A 15,120-nucleotide genomic window follows, 5' to 3' on the forward strand; every position below is an offset into this window, starting at 1 on the left:
AATTCACAGATCATATGAAGCTCAAGGAGAAGGAAGACCAAAATGTGGAGAACAAAATATTCATGGGAGGAAATATAGGGACAAAGAGTGGAGTAGGGTCTGAAGACAAGGTCATCTGGAGACTGCCCCACCTGGGGATCAATCCCATATGCTGCCACCAAACCCAGACACTATTGCTGATGCCAAGAAGTGCATGCTGACAGGAGCCTGATATGGGTGTCTCCTGAGAGGCTCTGCCAGAGCCCTACTGATATAGATGAGGATGCTTGCAGCTAATCATTGGACTGAGCACGTGGACTGTAATGGAGAAGCTAGAGAAAGGATTGAAAGAGCAGAAGAGGTTTGCAACCCCATAGGAAGAACAACAATAACTACCATGCAGACCCCACCAGAGCTCCCAAGGACTAAACCACCAACTAATGAGCACACATGGAAGGACCCATGGCTCCAGCTGCATTTGTAGCAGAGGATGGCATTGTCAGACATCAATGGGAGGAGTTTACGGCATAGTCCAAACCAGACAGATCACAAGCAACAGAACCTAGAATTTTATTTTCAGCTTACCCTTTATATTTAAAGTATCATCAGCCAGTCACTACACTACATGGAAGCTTTTCTTTTCCAAAATTTCTATTTTACATAGTGCAATACGGATCACAACTTTATAAAATGCAGACCTTAATAAGAACAAAATAAGAAAAATCAATAAATGTTCAATAAAATAAATTTGATTACCATTTTTGCTTCTGACTGGACCGGTTGAGGAGAGGAAGGGCCTGGGATTCCTGGAACACTAGGCACCATGGTGACTGGCCGAACAAGCTGTGAAAAAGATATTTAAAATAACTTTGATGCAGTATTTATGAAACAAGATGTACATTTTTTACTACATACGACTATAGTTTGTACTTTGGGATTTAGAAAATTACAAACTTTAACTGTAGCTGATTATATGTTTGCACTGAATTCTGATGAAATCTATAACCTGATTTATCTTTGAAAGTTATCAATTTCTCTGACATAATAATCTCCATGTTTTCGCCTATCTCAGAGGATTGTACTCTTCCTCCCAATCTATTTGCCAGGATCAAACCCCAGGTCTGTGAGTATGAGTCGACTACTCCATTATGAAGCTCTAGCACTACTCACTTCTGTTTTCTGAGGTCTGATTTCATGGCTTTGGACCCGTCCTGTAGCCCAGGTTAGCTTTCTGTCTCCGCTCTTCTCACAGGCCTGTGTCAGTTAGCCTGGCTTTAGCTGTTCCTTCTCATAAACCCATAATATTCAAAGTTACTGGTATAAAAATGTGTATATTATCTATTACATTCTAATTTTACATGTAAAAGGACTATCAAGACGTGACAAAAATTAATTTCAACATAAACTGCAATTTATTAAGTACATAAATTTTCTAAAATGTCTGTGCATTACTGTATTAATGTACTATGTAATAACACAGATGGTGGTTCCCCTGACAACTTCTCAGATAATACTTTAAGAGGGTTTGCCCCGTCCCCTTTTCTCATTAGCAGTTGTTATGTGAACAGGGTTAATCTCTTTTTTCATTGCAAACTGCTTTCAATACAGACACATTTAAAAGGATAACCATTTTATCTCAAATACAAAGCAAGAATGTTTCCTGTTTGAAAAATATCTTCAAAAAAGAGAAAGCCAACCTTTACCTGAATCTTCACTAAGACTTTTAAGTAATGAAATTTGAATAACAAGGTTCTCTTTAAAAAAAGATGAAATATTTGGAAATACCTCAATCAATGATAATTTGGTTAGATTACTTAAAAATCCCAGCCCTCATGTGGCAGAGGCAGGTGAGTTCCAGGACAGCTTGGTCTACATATTTCCAGACCAGCCAGTGCTATATAGTGGGATGCTGCTTCAAAATTGGAAGGAAGAAAGGAAGGAAGATAGGAAAGGCAGGTTGGAAAGGCTTTTAAATAAACTTAATATGCTATTAATATTGCATATCCAAACCACAAATTTTAGAATGTTGCTACAAGTAGGCTTTAAAAATATTTATCCATGTAATAACAGAATAAAAGTTTTACATTTGTTTACTTTGTATACATATATATATTCCCACACACATGTCATGGCACACATATGGAGGTCAGAGGACAATTGCTGGCGTTGGTTCTCTCCTTCCACCATGTGGGACATAGAGATTGGAACAAAGGTTGTCAAACTTGGTGGCAAGTGTCTTTATCCACTGAGACATCTCACCAATCCCAGAAAAACAACAAAAACAACAAAAAACCCAACTATATTCATTATATGAATGACTAAGACTTATTCTTTTTTTAAAAAAAGATTTATTTACTTTTTCATGTATGTGGGTGGGTACATTTACTGCTGTCTTCAGACACAGCAGAAGAGGGCATCGGATCCAGTTACAGATGTTTGTGAGCCACAATGTAGTTGCTGGGAATTGAACTCAGGACCTCTGGAAGAGCAGTCAGTGCTCTTAACCACTGAGCCATCTCTCCAGCTCTTAAAGTATTCTTTATGGGAAATTATTAAGAAAGTCTCAAACATGCTGTATCATAAATGATTTGGGGAAAATGAAAATAGTATGCTTTGGACAACTCTGCTAGATATCTAAAAGTGCTTTTCAGAATGAAAATGTTAAATGTTGAAGAATAATTTGAAAGTATGAATAATACTATTTTGTAAAAAATGATATGAAAAAGAAAATTTTCATCACTTCAAATACTGTGCTTTTAAATAATTGTTTTTTTCAATTATGTGTACGTGTGTTTCTCTATGTGTGGGCATATGCACTGTATGCAGGTGCTCATGGAGGCCCAAGTTGTCAGATCCTCTATAGCAGGAGCAAGTCAGTTGTGAGCCATTTAAAATGGGTGCTGGGAACTGAACTCATGTCCTTTACAAGAACAGTACAAGCTCTTAACCACACATCTCCAACAATATGTTTTTAAATGTTCACTAGACAACTCAATATAGTTAATCACCTTTTCTTTTTTTTTTCCAAAATTTGTGTATTTAGCGAGTTTCTTATAAAACTTCTTTTGGATTTTTCTTACAACAAAGTAGCCCAGGCTGGCCAAAAATTTATTATTTAGCAGAGGCTAAGTATGAACTTCTGATCCTATCTCTGCCTATTGACTATTGGGATTACTGTCATGTGTCATCAGGCCTAGATATTAATGTTTAGACCTTAACATGCTTGGGCCATCAAAGAAATTCAATAAACTTCATGTAACCACAAAGGACAAGTGTGTTTTTTTCTAAAGAACATGTATAACTATAAACACCATAGCTATTTGACAAGTGTTCAAATACAAATACCTTAAAATAAAAATTAGAAATATTTGAATTTCACAAATCTAGTCAAATCGAAGTGAGGTGAATCAAAAAATAGTACAAAAAGAAAACAGAAAACAAGTGTGGGCAGGGAGGTAGAGAAATGTTTTCTATCCAATTATGTTTGCCTAGACTCTCATAGTATCGATAAATAAATATTACTCCCCGTTAATAAGCATTTTGATAAATTCCATTTAGTAAGCCAATCAAGCAGTTCAAGTATATTTTCTGGATATTTTACCAAGACCAATTTTGACACAAAGACTTAAATGGTCTAACTTTCCAACTTACTGGGACTGCAGCTGGAACATGCACATTAGAACTTGTAATTGATGCAGGAATAGCAACGGGCATGGTTTGTCCATTAGGAAGATGTAATAGAAGAGGAAATGGGCCTGGTACAGGACTAAGAAAAACAAAACAAGGGAAAAATGTAAAGATCTATACCAACCACCTCTGTAAAATAACAGTCTTTTCCCTCCTATTACTTAAAAATAAGTTTTCTAACCTTCAAAAGGCAAATTCCAAAACTTAGATATTTTTAATTGCATCTTAAATGCATAATCTATGTATGAGTGTTTAAAAAAAGCCTTGGGAGAAGTCATGGATTTCCAATTTGTGAAACGAGAACATTTCTTATCAGAAAGGTCTTTGGAGTTACTTTTAAGAACTGAGACAAATGTCATCTTGAAATGAGTAACTTTGTTTTGTGTCAAACGGCATAAAAATAAGACCATCTTAAACTTATAGTCTATGTTCACTGTTTTAGCTAAGATTTAGATATTTATTGTCCAATGTGTCAGATATTATTTTTTAAAAAATATTAAAGTTTTCAAAACCCAAAACAGGCAGATGGTGCTCTTGTGCGCGTGCGTTCTCTCTCTCTCTTGCACTCTCTCTCTCTCTCTTGCGCTTTCTCTCTCTTGCCCTCTCTCTCTCTCGCTCTCTCTCTCTCTCTCTCATACACACACACATATGCACAATTTAATTCACGTAATTAAATATCCTAGGGAAAAACCATAGTAAGAGAAACCCTAACACCTCCCGTGCAGTCAGTGGCTGACTGGAATCACTTACACAATTGGCCTGTTAGAGGATGGTGCCTGGGTGATTACAGTACTTGAGGTTGGTGAAGGTACTGCTTGTTGAATAATTACACTTGAGTCAGAACTTGTGAGCAGCACATTGGGAACCTGTAATGATGCTGGACGAACGATAGCTGATGTGGGCTGTGCAGTTTGTGCCAATGGTATTTCCTATTTAATTTTAAGATAAATAAAGGGCGGTATTTAAAAACGCAAGTTAATTCATGTACCTCAGTGAACAGAATGTAACACATTTCTGAAAGCAACCACTAGATAATACGTAATGCCTCTACAAGTAAATTAATATCTAATGTTAATAGAAAATATCTAAGCAGTTCTAAAGTTCAAATACCATTCTAAAAATTTAAAAAAAAACATGTTTTGTTCAATATGTCTTTTTATCACTCTAAAATAAATTAGGCTGGGCTACTTAGCAATGTTTTTGTGAGAATTTTAGTAAGAAATACAAATACAATTTACTCTGGGTAATTAAAAAACAAAACTTGGAAGGGGATTTTCCTTTCCTATTTGTTTATTATATTGCAAAGTCAAGAAACTGATCCAGCAAGGTAGTGCTATGACAAACAATTTGGTGTTTAGAAATGTGTCAAGATGTGGTGGTAACACACACCTTTGATCCCAGGGAGGCAGAGGTAGGTGGATGTCTTGAGTTTGAGGCCAGCCTGGTCTATAGAGCAAGTTCCAGGACAGCCAGAGCTAAACAGAGAAACCCTGTCTCAAAAACCAAACCAAACAAAGGGACATGTTTTAAGACATTTAAATTAAAAAAAACAAAACAAAACAGTCTGCTGATCTCAGGTAGTTTTTCATTTGGTAACAATAATTTTCTAGTATTAAAAGACCAAGTAACACTGATACGTGAGTATATAAAATTAGTAGGTACAACTTCCCAAACTAAAGAGAAATAGAATTTATGAATCAGCCAGGATGAGTCTTAAAATATTTCCTAGTTTTACAGATTACAAAAGAGATGAGGGCTTTACTCAGAACTCCTTAACTATTCTGTCCCTTTGAATTGTCCTTTATATAGCTACTATCAGTTGGAGCCTTATTAAGATACTTCCAAGGAGAAATTGGTAGCATTGTAACTACGGTTTTCAGCACATCTAAAAGCTTCCAACTCAACAATTGGAGAGCAGAGTGACAATGAGTAAAACCATTACAGAAACTTCTATCAAAGTAGACATTAATCGTTCAACGATAATGTAGTAAGTCAAATGATTTAGCAGAGGGAAAGGTAGAGCTTTAATAGTGAAGGAATAAAACCTTGCCAAAAAAAAAAATCTGATCTGATATGAAAGAATCAAGAGGAGGACAGGCTGTAGAGAAGGAAGTAATGCTAGGCAGGAAAAACCTTAAGAGTATTTGATCAATACAGAGAGCATGAAATGAGGATGGAGGGATAGACAGTCAAAACTCAATGAGGTTTTCCCTAATGAATAAATATACATTGTCGTTGTCGTCAAGAGCAAATTACTAAAAGACTTTCAGCAGAGAGAAGAATGACTCAAATTTTTAAGTTCGCAGGTTTGAAACAAAGTTTAGCCTGGTATGGTTGGCATGAAGTTATACAGTCCCAGCAACTTGGGAACTGTCACAAGAGTATTAATAATATGAAACTACCTTGGAAAACATAAAGAAACTGTGTTTTAGAAGAAAAATAAAGGGATGAGGAACCTTCAGTAGTCTGGAGTACATGTTTGGGGTTCTCGATTCCACTCTCAGCACTGCAGTAGGAAAGGGAAGTAGTGGTAGCACTGGTACAAGTGAAAGATGACAACTAGGACAATGACACTGAACAGAGGAGGTTTGAACCTTATTCAAAACATGCTTGGTAAATGAATACACTAAGATCGGCTACTGGTTTCAAAGACAGGTAGAAAACATAAAATTAAAGTGACACCTAAATGTTTTGCTTAAATAAGTAGATAGATGCAGATTTCCCTTTCTTTTTTGTGGGAAAGTGCAGAAAGGGTATTGGGAGTGAGGGGTAGGCCTTGCTACACAGCCCATAAAGTTTTAGTAGCATAGGCTAGCCTTGAATTTCCAATACTCCTGACACTACCTTCCTAGTGCAGGAATTACAAGGACATATTACCATGTATAGGTGGAGGAAAATTTCTCAGAGAAAAATGAGGTCAGAACTAAGAACTCTGTTTCAGAAATACTCAGATGTTCCCTAGACAAAGCTAAGGAGATGCCAACAGAGAAACAGTGTTCAGCAATCAGGAGAGATACCTTGACTATTAGAAATTTGGAATTACCAATATATAGTTTCTAAAATTACAAGTCTTGATGGAATTCCCTAAAAAGAAAATGAGAACAGAGGAGGTCCTGAACTGATTTTCTCAGCGCAGTGAAACTATGAACTACCTAAAAGGAACTAACGACTAAGGAATGCAGAAGCAGCACCCCTAGAAGATGATACACAAGCCACAAAGAATGAAAACTGGAAAATATAAAGGGAAAGGAATGCTCTGCAGGGAAATAAGACTGTTCTCAGGATCCTTAATAACTATAATAAATGTGGAAATGACCATATGTTAAGAAAGAAGAGAGTAATTAAATATACCAAGATAATAATGAAGAATAACCATAAAAACTGTGATTTGGGGATATCTAATGCTTAGCTTCCAAGAATTCTAAGTTAGGGGTTGAGAATATAGCTCAGTGGTTGGGTACCCGCTAGAATTTCAATTCTCAGTACTGGGGGAGGAGTAGTATAGAATAAGGATATAAATAACGTATTAATATTGTATTCCTATACAATCTATTTGTGATTCACAATGAATGTTATTAGGCAAAAAGTTAAAAAAATGAGGAATTTTATTAAAGTTATAGTAATCCAGGTTAATCTGCTATTGAAAGAATTAAAAAGATATTTAGTGTAGTCTACATATGTTTGTATAGCCTACAGTATAAAGTGATGTCTCAGGTTTTCACATTCACTTTATACTATTTCACTTAATCCAGCAGTGTAAATTCCACTCTCTCTCTCTGGTGTATATGTGTATGTCTGTGATATGAGTATACCTGTATGTGTACATGTTTGTGTGTGGGGATGCAGGCATGAACACATAAAGGCCAGAGGACAACCTTTGGGTGTGACTTCACCTTTGTATCTTGTTTGACACAAAATTTCTTTGCCACTGTGTAAGCTAGGGTCAGGTCTATGAGTTTCTGGAGATTTTCCTACCTCCTCCTCTTATCTCTCCTTAAGGGTATGAAGGGTCTACAGGCACTAGTGCTACTGCATCTGGTTCTTATGTGGGTTCTGGGAAATCGAAACTCAAGTTGTCAGGCTTATGAAGCAATTTTTACTTACTGAACCATCCTCCCAGTCTGCATTTTCAATTGTGCCTTCTCTATGTTTAAATACCAGTATGCTGTAACTACCTACATGGTCCATATAGTAGTATCAAGTAGTACAGTATAATCTGGGAATGACAGCCTGTAATATACTAAGTTACATTAGGCTATACTGTCTACATTTGTGTAGACATACTCTGCTTTGGAAAGAATGATGAGACTGCTTACTGAAACTACCTTACCTTTTTTTTTTAGAAGCTATATCCCTGTCAGGGGTAAATGACTATATTCTCATGACAGAAATCTATTCATGTTATGATTTTATAAGAATATTTAAAAAGGACACTGTCACTGTCTTTTTATGTGTAGACAAACTGCTCATATATAAATTTGCTCATTTTATGTATTTTTCAAGTGAAAAGGTGATGAAGAACACATCATAATGTAACTCAACTCAATACTTAACTATAGCCCAGGAACCCCAAGTTACTAATGTACTTAAGGAAGTACCAGTCATTGTTAATATCAAATATATACTGGAGTAATAATTACTCACTCTTGGATATCCTGGTTCAGCTGTATACATTTTTCTTATCTTCAAATAACACTTTTTCTAAATAAGTTGTTCTCTCCTTTAATATCCATTGTTTAATAAAAATAATTATGAAGATGGAATTTTCCTAAAGTATTCACACAGGTTTTTATATATAAAACCTATAATCTTCCATTAAATTATATAAAATTTAATACCTTAATGTCTCATACAGATTTAAAATAATCAAGTTCAGGAAAAGTGAAAGAGCATGGTAGATAGGTGCTTACCACCAAGCCTGAAAACCTGAGCTCGACACCTCGGACCTACACAGCATAAGGAGAGAATTGGTACCTACAAGTTGTCCTCTGACCATCACATGCCATGCATACCCACAAATATAAACAATAAATAAAGGCATATAATCTAAAAAAAATTAATTTTCTGAAAGGTTATCTTTTTCATAGTTCTAACCTTTTCATCATTGGTAGTAGACTCGGGGTGAGGTAACGGGCTATCCTGGTGAGTTGTTTCTACAACAGAAGGTTCCTCAATTTTGCTTCTTATGATGGGTGTTGCAAGAGGGGACAGATCTAGAGGCATCTAATACAAACGATAAAGAAAACTTTGTAAAAAGTTAAAAAAATGACCAAGTACAATGTTAAAATTCAGAAATCAGGAAGTGAAAACCATCATTGTGTCCTAATAAAGGTATTCGTTTTATAATTTCATGGTTAACAACATACTTTTTTAATGTCATCTTCTGAAGCCTTCTTGAATTCATTCTCGAATGGACTTGCCAACTCATTAAACAAACCCACTTCTTCACAGTTTTTTAGGAACCTTGTTGGTGTTGGAGTCTGATCTGAAATAAATGTTAAGAAATAAGCATACGAATATAAATGATCATGTTGAGATTCTAAAATGCTGCTAGGAAATTAACAAATCAGTGGCACTGGCTCAGTCAAATGTTATTTCTCTCTTTAAAAAGATGCTTTTCTTTAAAATAACAAAATTTGATTAAGCTCTATTTAACATCAAGATATTTTGCCAACCTCGCCAAAGTTCTTTTATGCTTAGTGTATACTCTTGAGTGAAATAAACATATTTTGGAGAAATAATTACTATTAACAAAGTAATGAGAATTTTTCAAAGTTACATCATTAAAAATTCTGATTGTTAGATACATACAATTTAGGGAAAACTAAATAAAGCAAATAAATATTTTAACTTTTGCACATTTACTATCTGTTCATGAAATATTATGAAGTCAAATTTAATATACATTTTATATGTCAAAAGACTCAAAGGGAGGAAAAAATATAAGCAAAAGTTCCCTACCTCCTAAAAAAAATGGTTTAGTCTAATAATGATGTGAACTCAACTTTCTTACAACCTAAACTATTTCAACTATATCTGAATATATACTCACAGACATGTATATTAACATTATACTGAGTGTTCATGTATGCAGAACAAATGAATGACTGATAAAAAATTTACAAGTCTCTCCAATTTAGTCTCATTGTTTGAAGAATATTTGCTTACATTTGAGTTGGTAGTACATTAAATATTTATTCACATTTTATGCATTTTAGGGAAGCAATTTTAGAGGTTATACACAGAATCTAGTTTACTTAGCACAGCACTGGTTTAAGATAAAATTTGTTTGGCTGAGGGTCAGATATTTGTTAATTACTGAGTTTCTATAGTAGGTATCATAATTTCATCTTTGCCCCTCATATGTACTGCCTATAAATATTTTTAGCAAAAATAATTCACTTATCATATATGCTAGACCTAAGGTAGGCTTGTCTTAGACAGTAAAAACATTATCAGAATTACTACAGGGTCCACTTATGTCATAATCGTATCCATTATTTAATCTTTAACCTACATCCTAATTTTTAGCCTTAAAGACTTCCAAAATAATATTTTAATAAGGGGTTTGAATATATATATATCAGTTTAAATCTATTTTAATTCAAATTAGTCAAATATAAATGTTACCTCTGTTCACACCCAAAGGGTTTGCCTAAGATGATTAGGAATCAACACAACTTATATTTGACAGAAAAAAATCCAGAAAACGCATAGCGTATACCACTTTAATTGATGATTATTACTGGTACCATCAGATTTGAGAGAAGTCATCACAGGCACAAATGGTTAACATGCAGATAGCTTAAGGCTATGGTCATCATGCATTCTATTTGCAGTTATAGTAAACTATTTCAGTGTTAGTAAAAATGTTGTGATTGAATATGTTCTATTTTTATACCGTATTAAAAGTAACATATAGGAACCAAATTAACATTCTTGAGATCAAAGTTTACAAAGAACATCTAAGACAGTAAATATCAAGGAAACAAAGATCTTCAGACCTAGAAAAATACTTTCTAGGTGGTTTTTAATTTTCCTTAATTACTGTTCTTTCCTTTTTTATTGTGGTCCTCATTATTTACATACTCCAAGAAGTGCGTACCTCACTCTGATCCGCACCCTTCTCCTTACAGTACCAAAGACTGTCAAAAGTTCCCTTCCATAAGTTTTTTTAAATAAACCACCAACTTTTAGCTCCCTCTCGTTTATTAATTACAAAAATTACAGAACTAAAAGCACAGGAGGAACCATCTGATACTGCCTTAACATCTCTCCAAAGCACTGCGTATGGTGTTCACACTAAGTTATAATTTACAAGTACTAATACTGTTCAATATTCTAGTTAAAATTCTAGAATTACAGATAGAATAACATAAGCTTCACAAAACAAAGGACTCTAGATTCTATATTTATGACATGCATATTTGTAATTCTGACAGAGCGCTAAAACATATGTAAAATCTGACAAAGAACTTATCATGTTTACTTAGAAAGAAACAAATATATTGAACTCATGCATAGTATATATTATTCAAGTACACAGATTATATGTTTACATGTAGAACATAAAACAACTAACATAGGATAGAGTGATGGTAAGCTACCACATGAATTGGGTTCTTCTTTTTACATATGAAAAACAACGATCTGCTCAGGGTAATACCATATAATTATAGGGTATGCACACACGCATGCACACACACACACAAATACACACACACTAACTGAACTTAGATTTTCTTTAGGAAAGAACATTTTATTTTATTTTGCAGTGCTGGGGATTAAAACCTGAGTCTTGTGAATGCCAGGCAAGTACTATACTACTGATCTATATCCCAGCTTTAGAGTGTTTTATTAATAAAACATTTATTTCATTTGAAACACCTTTAAACAAAAGTATAATGACCAAGTTTAGGGAGTGCTTGATCATTTACTCTCTTTACAAAGTTTTAAAAACCAGGTGTATGACAACTAAAAGAAACACTAAATATCAATGAAGTCAGTTATCAGTTAAACATACTTTGTAGAAAGGCATGATTGCTCCAAGGGTTCTAATTAACTTCCATAAAACCAACTTCAAATGGGTATTTGAAAAGCACACAAAAAAGTGAAATGAATGATCAAAAGAACATATAGAAATGTAATGGGTAAATACATGTTGCCAACATTTACTGTAAATGAAGCAATTGGACTATCACCAGACTATAGTGTTTACAGAGAATACACAAAATTGTGCACATTCTGGGTGAAATATGATATAAGCCATTAATAAAAGCATATACTAACCAGCCACAATGACACTGTCATTACGTGCTGGACCAAATTTCAGTGTCATCTCATGTTTATGTTTATGGACAGCCAAATGATCCTCGTTGGTAAAACGCTGTGGCAAAAAGTTTTAAAATACAGTTAAGTTTTTCAATTTGATCAAAGAAAACTGATAAAGGATATCAATTTCCACAACATGTAAAACCACCATTAACAATGAAATACCAGCTTATAAACTATAAGACAATCAATCTATTATTAGCACACAAAGACAGTAATTTTCAAATGATGAGGAACCCCCATAGAAGAATATGAAATGATAGTATATAATTCATCTGAGAGGCTTGAAAATAAAACCTGAGGCAAAAAATTAGTAAAATAGACTATTATTCTTTTATTATGTCAGAGAAATATATACTCAGCTCAAAGACTAAGAAAATATTGTATTTACTTAGATGTAAGGTTACTTACCACTTTTTAAACTGATAATATTCTAAAAATGACTCCTGTACAAATTAAGAAATTAGTCTTGGGGTCGGGTATTTAGCTCAGCGGTAGAGCGCTTGCCTAGCAAGCGCAAGGCCCTGGGTTCGGTCCCCAGCTCCAAAAAAAAAAAAAAAAAAAAAAAAAAAAAAAAAAAAAAGAAATTAGTCTGAGGCCAGGCATGGTGGTGCACACCTTTAATCCCAGTACTAGGAAGGCAGATCTCTGTAAATTTGAGGATAGCCTGATCTACAAATAGAGTTCCAAGTCAGCCATGGCTATATAGTAAGAACCTGTCTAAATTAAAAGGAGGAAAAAAAGAACAAAGAAATTAAGTCTAGCTTTATAGTACCATAGTGAAGATTTTTGTGCTATAGTCTAGCAAAGAAACAGTAATCACAATACAATAACTCTATTTTAAACTGTCTTAACCTAAAAAAGTGATTTTTAAAACCATAACTTGTATTAAGATGAATGTATGTTCAAAGCTATTTATCATGCCTTCCCTCGCCGTACACTGGTGAGTACATATGACCAGTGATACTTATGATTATGACAAATATTCATGTTTAAATTCTTACTGGAAATAGACTTTAGAAAGAACTCCTTATCAAGAACCACTGTTGCCTAAAAAGGAAACCACTCATTTATTTTGCCTTCCTGGTTCAGAAGTTAAATTAACCCTTACTCATTTCTACTACTTAACAAATAGGGGTATTAAAATTTTAATGAAACTGTTAAGAAGTCTGATACCTAGTACTTACTAGCATCCTATGTCCAGCATAAGAATCCTACCTTCAATTTTTAAGAAGATTTTATTTTTATTCATGTTCATGTGTGTGTCTGTGGATGCTTACAAAAACAAGAATATTAGAGTCCACAAAGTTGTGAGTCACCCGGTTTGGGTGCTGGGAACCAAACTCAAGTCTTCTTGCAGAGCACAATCACTCTTAACTCCTTGAGTCCTCTCTCGGGCTCTCCAGCTTCAAGGTAAAAGACCTCCTATCAGTGTCCATGGTAATCTGAATGTTCCTTATTGGGGCTAGTACTATTTATGTCTACCCTTCTAAATAAGCTGAGGACTCCTATGACCTCCAAATCTGCCGTAAGCATTACATATAAAGACTAATGGGAAAAAAATGAACTCCTTAACTCTTTAGAGTCTTAAAATCTGTAAAAGGCAGAAGACAATCAAGCTTCACTTTACTTACAAACAACAATAGAAAGTTACCCACTATTTGATGAGAGTAACTAGTATTCTCCAGAACCTGTTTGCATCTCCATATGCAGGGACTGTTCAGTGTGTCTGTCCCTTGGTTTACTCTTCCATTAGCTGTTCACTCAGCTGTGGACACTGAGAGTACAATCCAACTTCCCCTCTCAGGCTATCTTCTTATATTACTTTATCCTTTCAAAAGTCCTCCCCAGATCTGGTGAGATTAATAGTGGTGTGTTGACAGGCACCCTTAGGAACAAAGCTCTCAAGTCAATGAACACATGGCAAAGCATATTCACACTGCTGCCTTTATCCTTGTATTAAAATTGTCAATGTTATGCTTTACATTCATATTAAAGGGTATTCATGTAAGATTCATTTTAGGTCCTAGAAAACCTCCCAATGTAACTTTTCATTAGAAGACAATCATTAAAGCATTTTATTATAAACTATCTTGTTATAAGTGACACTCTTAAAAAACTGTGAAGTTGTCAAAATTAAAAGGTAAAAACTCTGGAAATTTCACCTAGAATTTTTATTCAATTAGTGCTTTCTTCTGGGATTAGTTTGGCCTCTATAAAATATCATTATCTGCTGCATAACGTGAAAGTGAAAGTAAACTCTGACTTCAGAGAAAAGGAGTGACTAGCTAAAAATACAAGGGTTATGTATTTATAAACTCTTACACAATATCCAAAGATAAAATTAACCATTAGTTAACAAAGACAGTAACAGTTTTGTAATGTGAAGGACACAGGTGAATCTGACCTTGGTTTTTTATTCTCTCTCTATCCAGTTAAAATGAGAAAAATGTTACGATATATATGTATATATACATATATATATATATATATATATATATACAGATAAACTAAAAAAAGGATTTGTTTTCAGAATAAACTGTAGAATTATAATCATATCACTGGCAGTATTAACATATTTAATTAATACCATTTCTTCTAGACAAAATCTAATTTGAATGCACAATCCAACAGGTCTGCACAAAATTTCTGTCAACAAAAACAAGAGCCTGAGCATTAATCTCAATAAACAATGTTGGAAGAAAATGAAGACAAGTTTTTTGGAGAGGACCTTATAAGGTAGAAAAAAGTAATGGGCAGATAGGAAGAAAGTGAACATGCAGAGTCCACAGTAAATTAGTGCATATTCTAATAGGTAAGAAATCTGTTTCCAAGGTTTGGCCATATTTCTTCAGATTTTGTTAATACGGGGGGGTAGGGTGGAGTGTTACACAAAGCACAGTACCTATGTGGAGTTCCGAGGACAACTCTGTGGTGTCAGTTCTGTCCTCCTTCTGTCTTTACTTAAGGGCTCTGGAGACTGAACTCAGGTTGCCAGGCTTGTCTGACAAGTGCTTTTTATATGCTAAGCCATCTCTTAAAGAATAACTTCCTACAAATCAGTCATCTAGGATTTTATAGTTATTTTTACCATATATTATTATTACTACTATTTAATTTGTT

At 34.3% G+C, this 15,120-nt stretch overlaps 1 protein-coding gene across 19 annotated transcripts in view; it reads right to left on the minus strand.

Moving 5' to 3' along the window:
* Positions 1 to 15,120, minus strand: part of Atf2 (activating transcription factor 2) — a 77,108-nt gene that overhangs the window by 24,959 nt on the left and 37,029 nt on the right. For 7 of the 19 annotated variants that reach the window (XM_087654617.1, XM_087654616.1, XM_087654620.1 and 4 more), the window contains 6 exon segments: positions 11,956 to 12,052; positions 9,033 to 9,151; positions 8,761 to 8,889; positions 4,417 to 4,595; positions 3,631 to 3,745; positions 736 to 822 (listed from right to left, as the gene is read on the minus strand). In XM_087654617.1, the coding sequence (XP_087510743.1) occupies positions 736 to 822; positions 3,631 to 3,745; positions 4,417 to 4,595; positions 8,761 to 8,889; positions 9,033 to 9,151; positions 11,956 to 12,052 (726 nt within the window). 19 annotated transcript variants of the gene reach the window in all.

This window comes from Rattus norvegicus, chromosome 3 (assembly GCF_021556685.1).
Source record: "Rattus norvegicus strain SHRSP/BbbUtx chromosome 3, alternate assembly SHRSP_T2T, whole genome shotgun sequence".
In the NCBI taxonomy this organism is placed as follows: domain Eukaryota; kingdom Metazoa; phylum Chordata; class Mammalia; order Rodentia; family Muridae; genus Rattus; species Rattus norvegicus.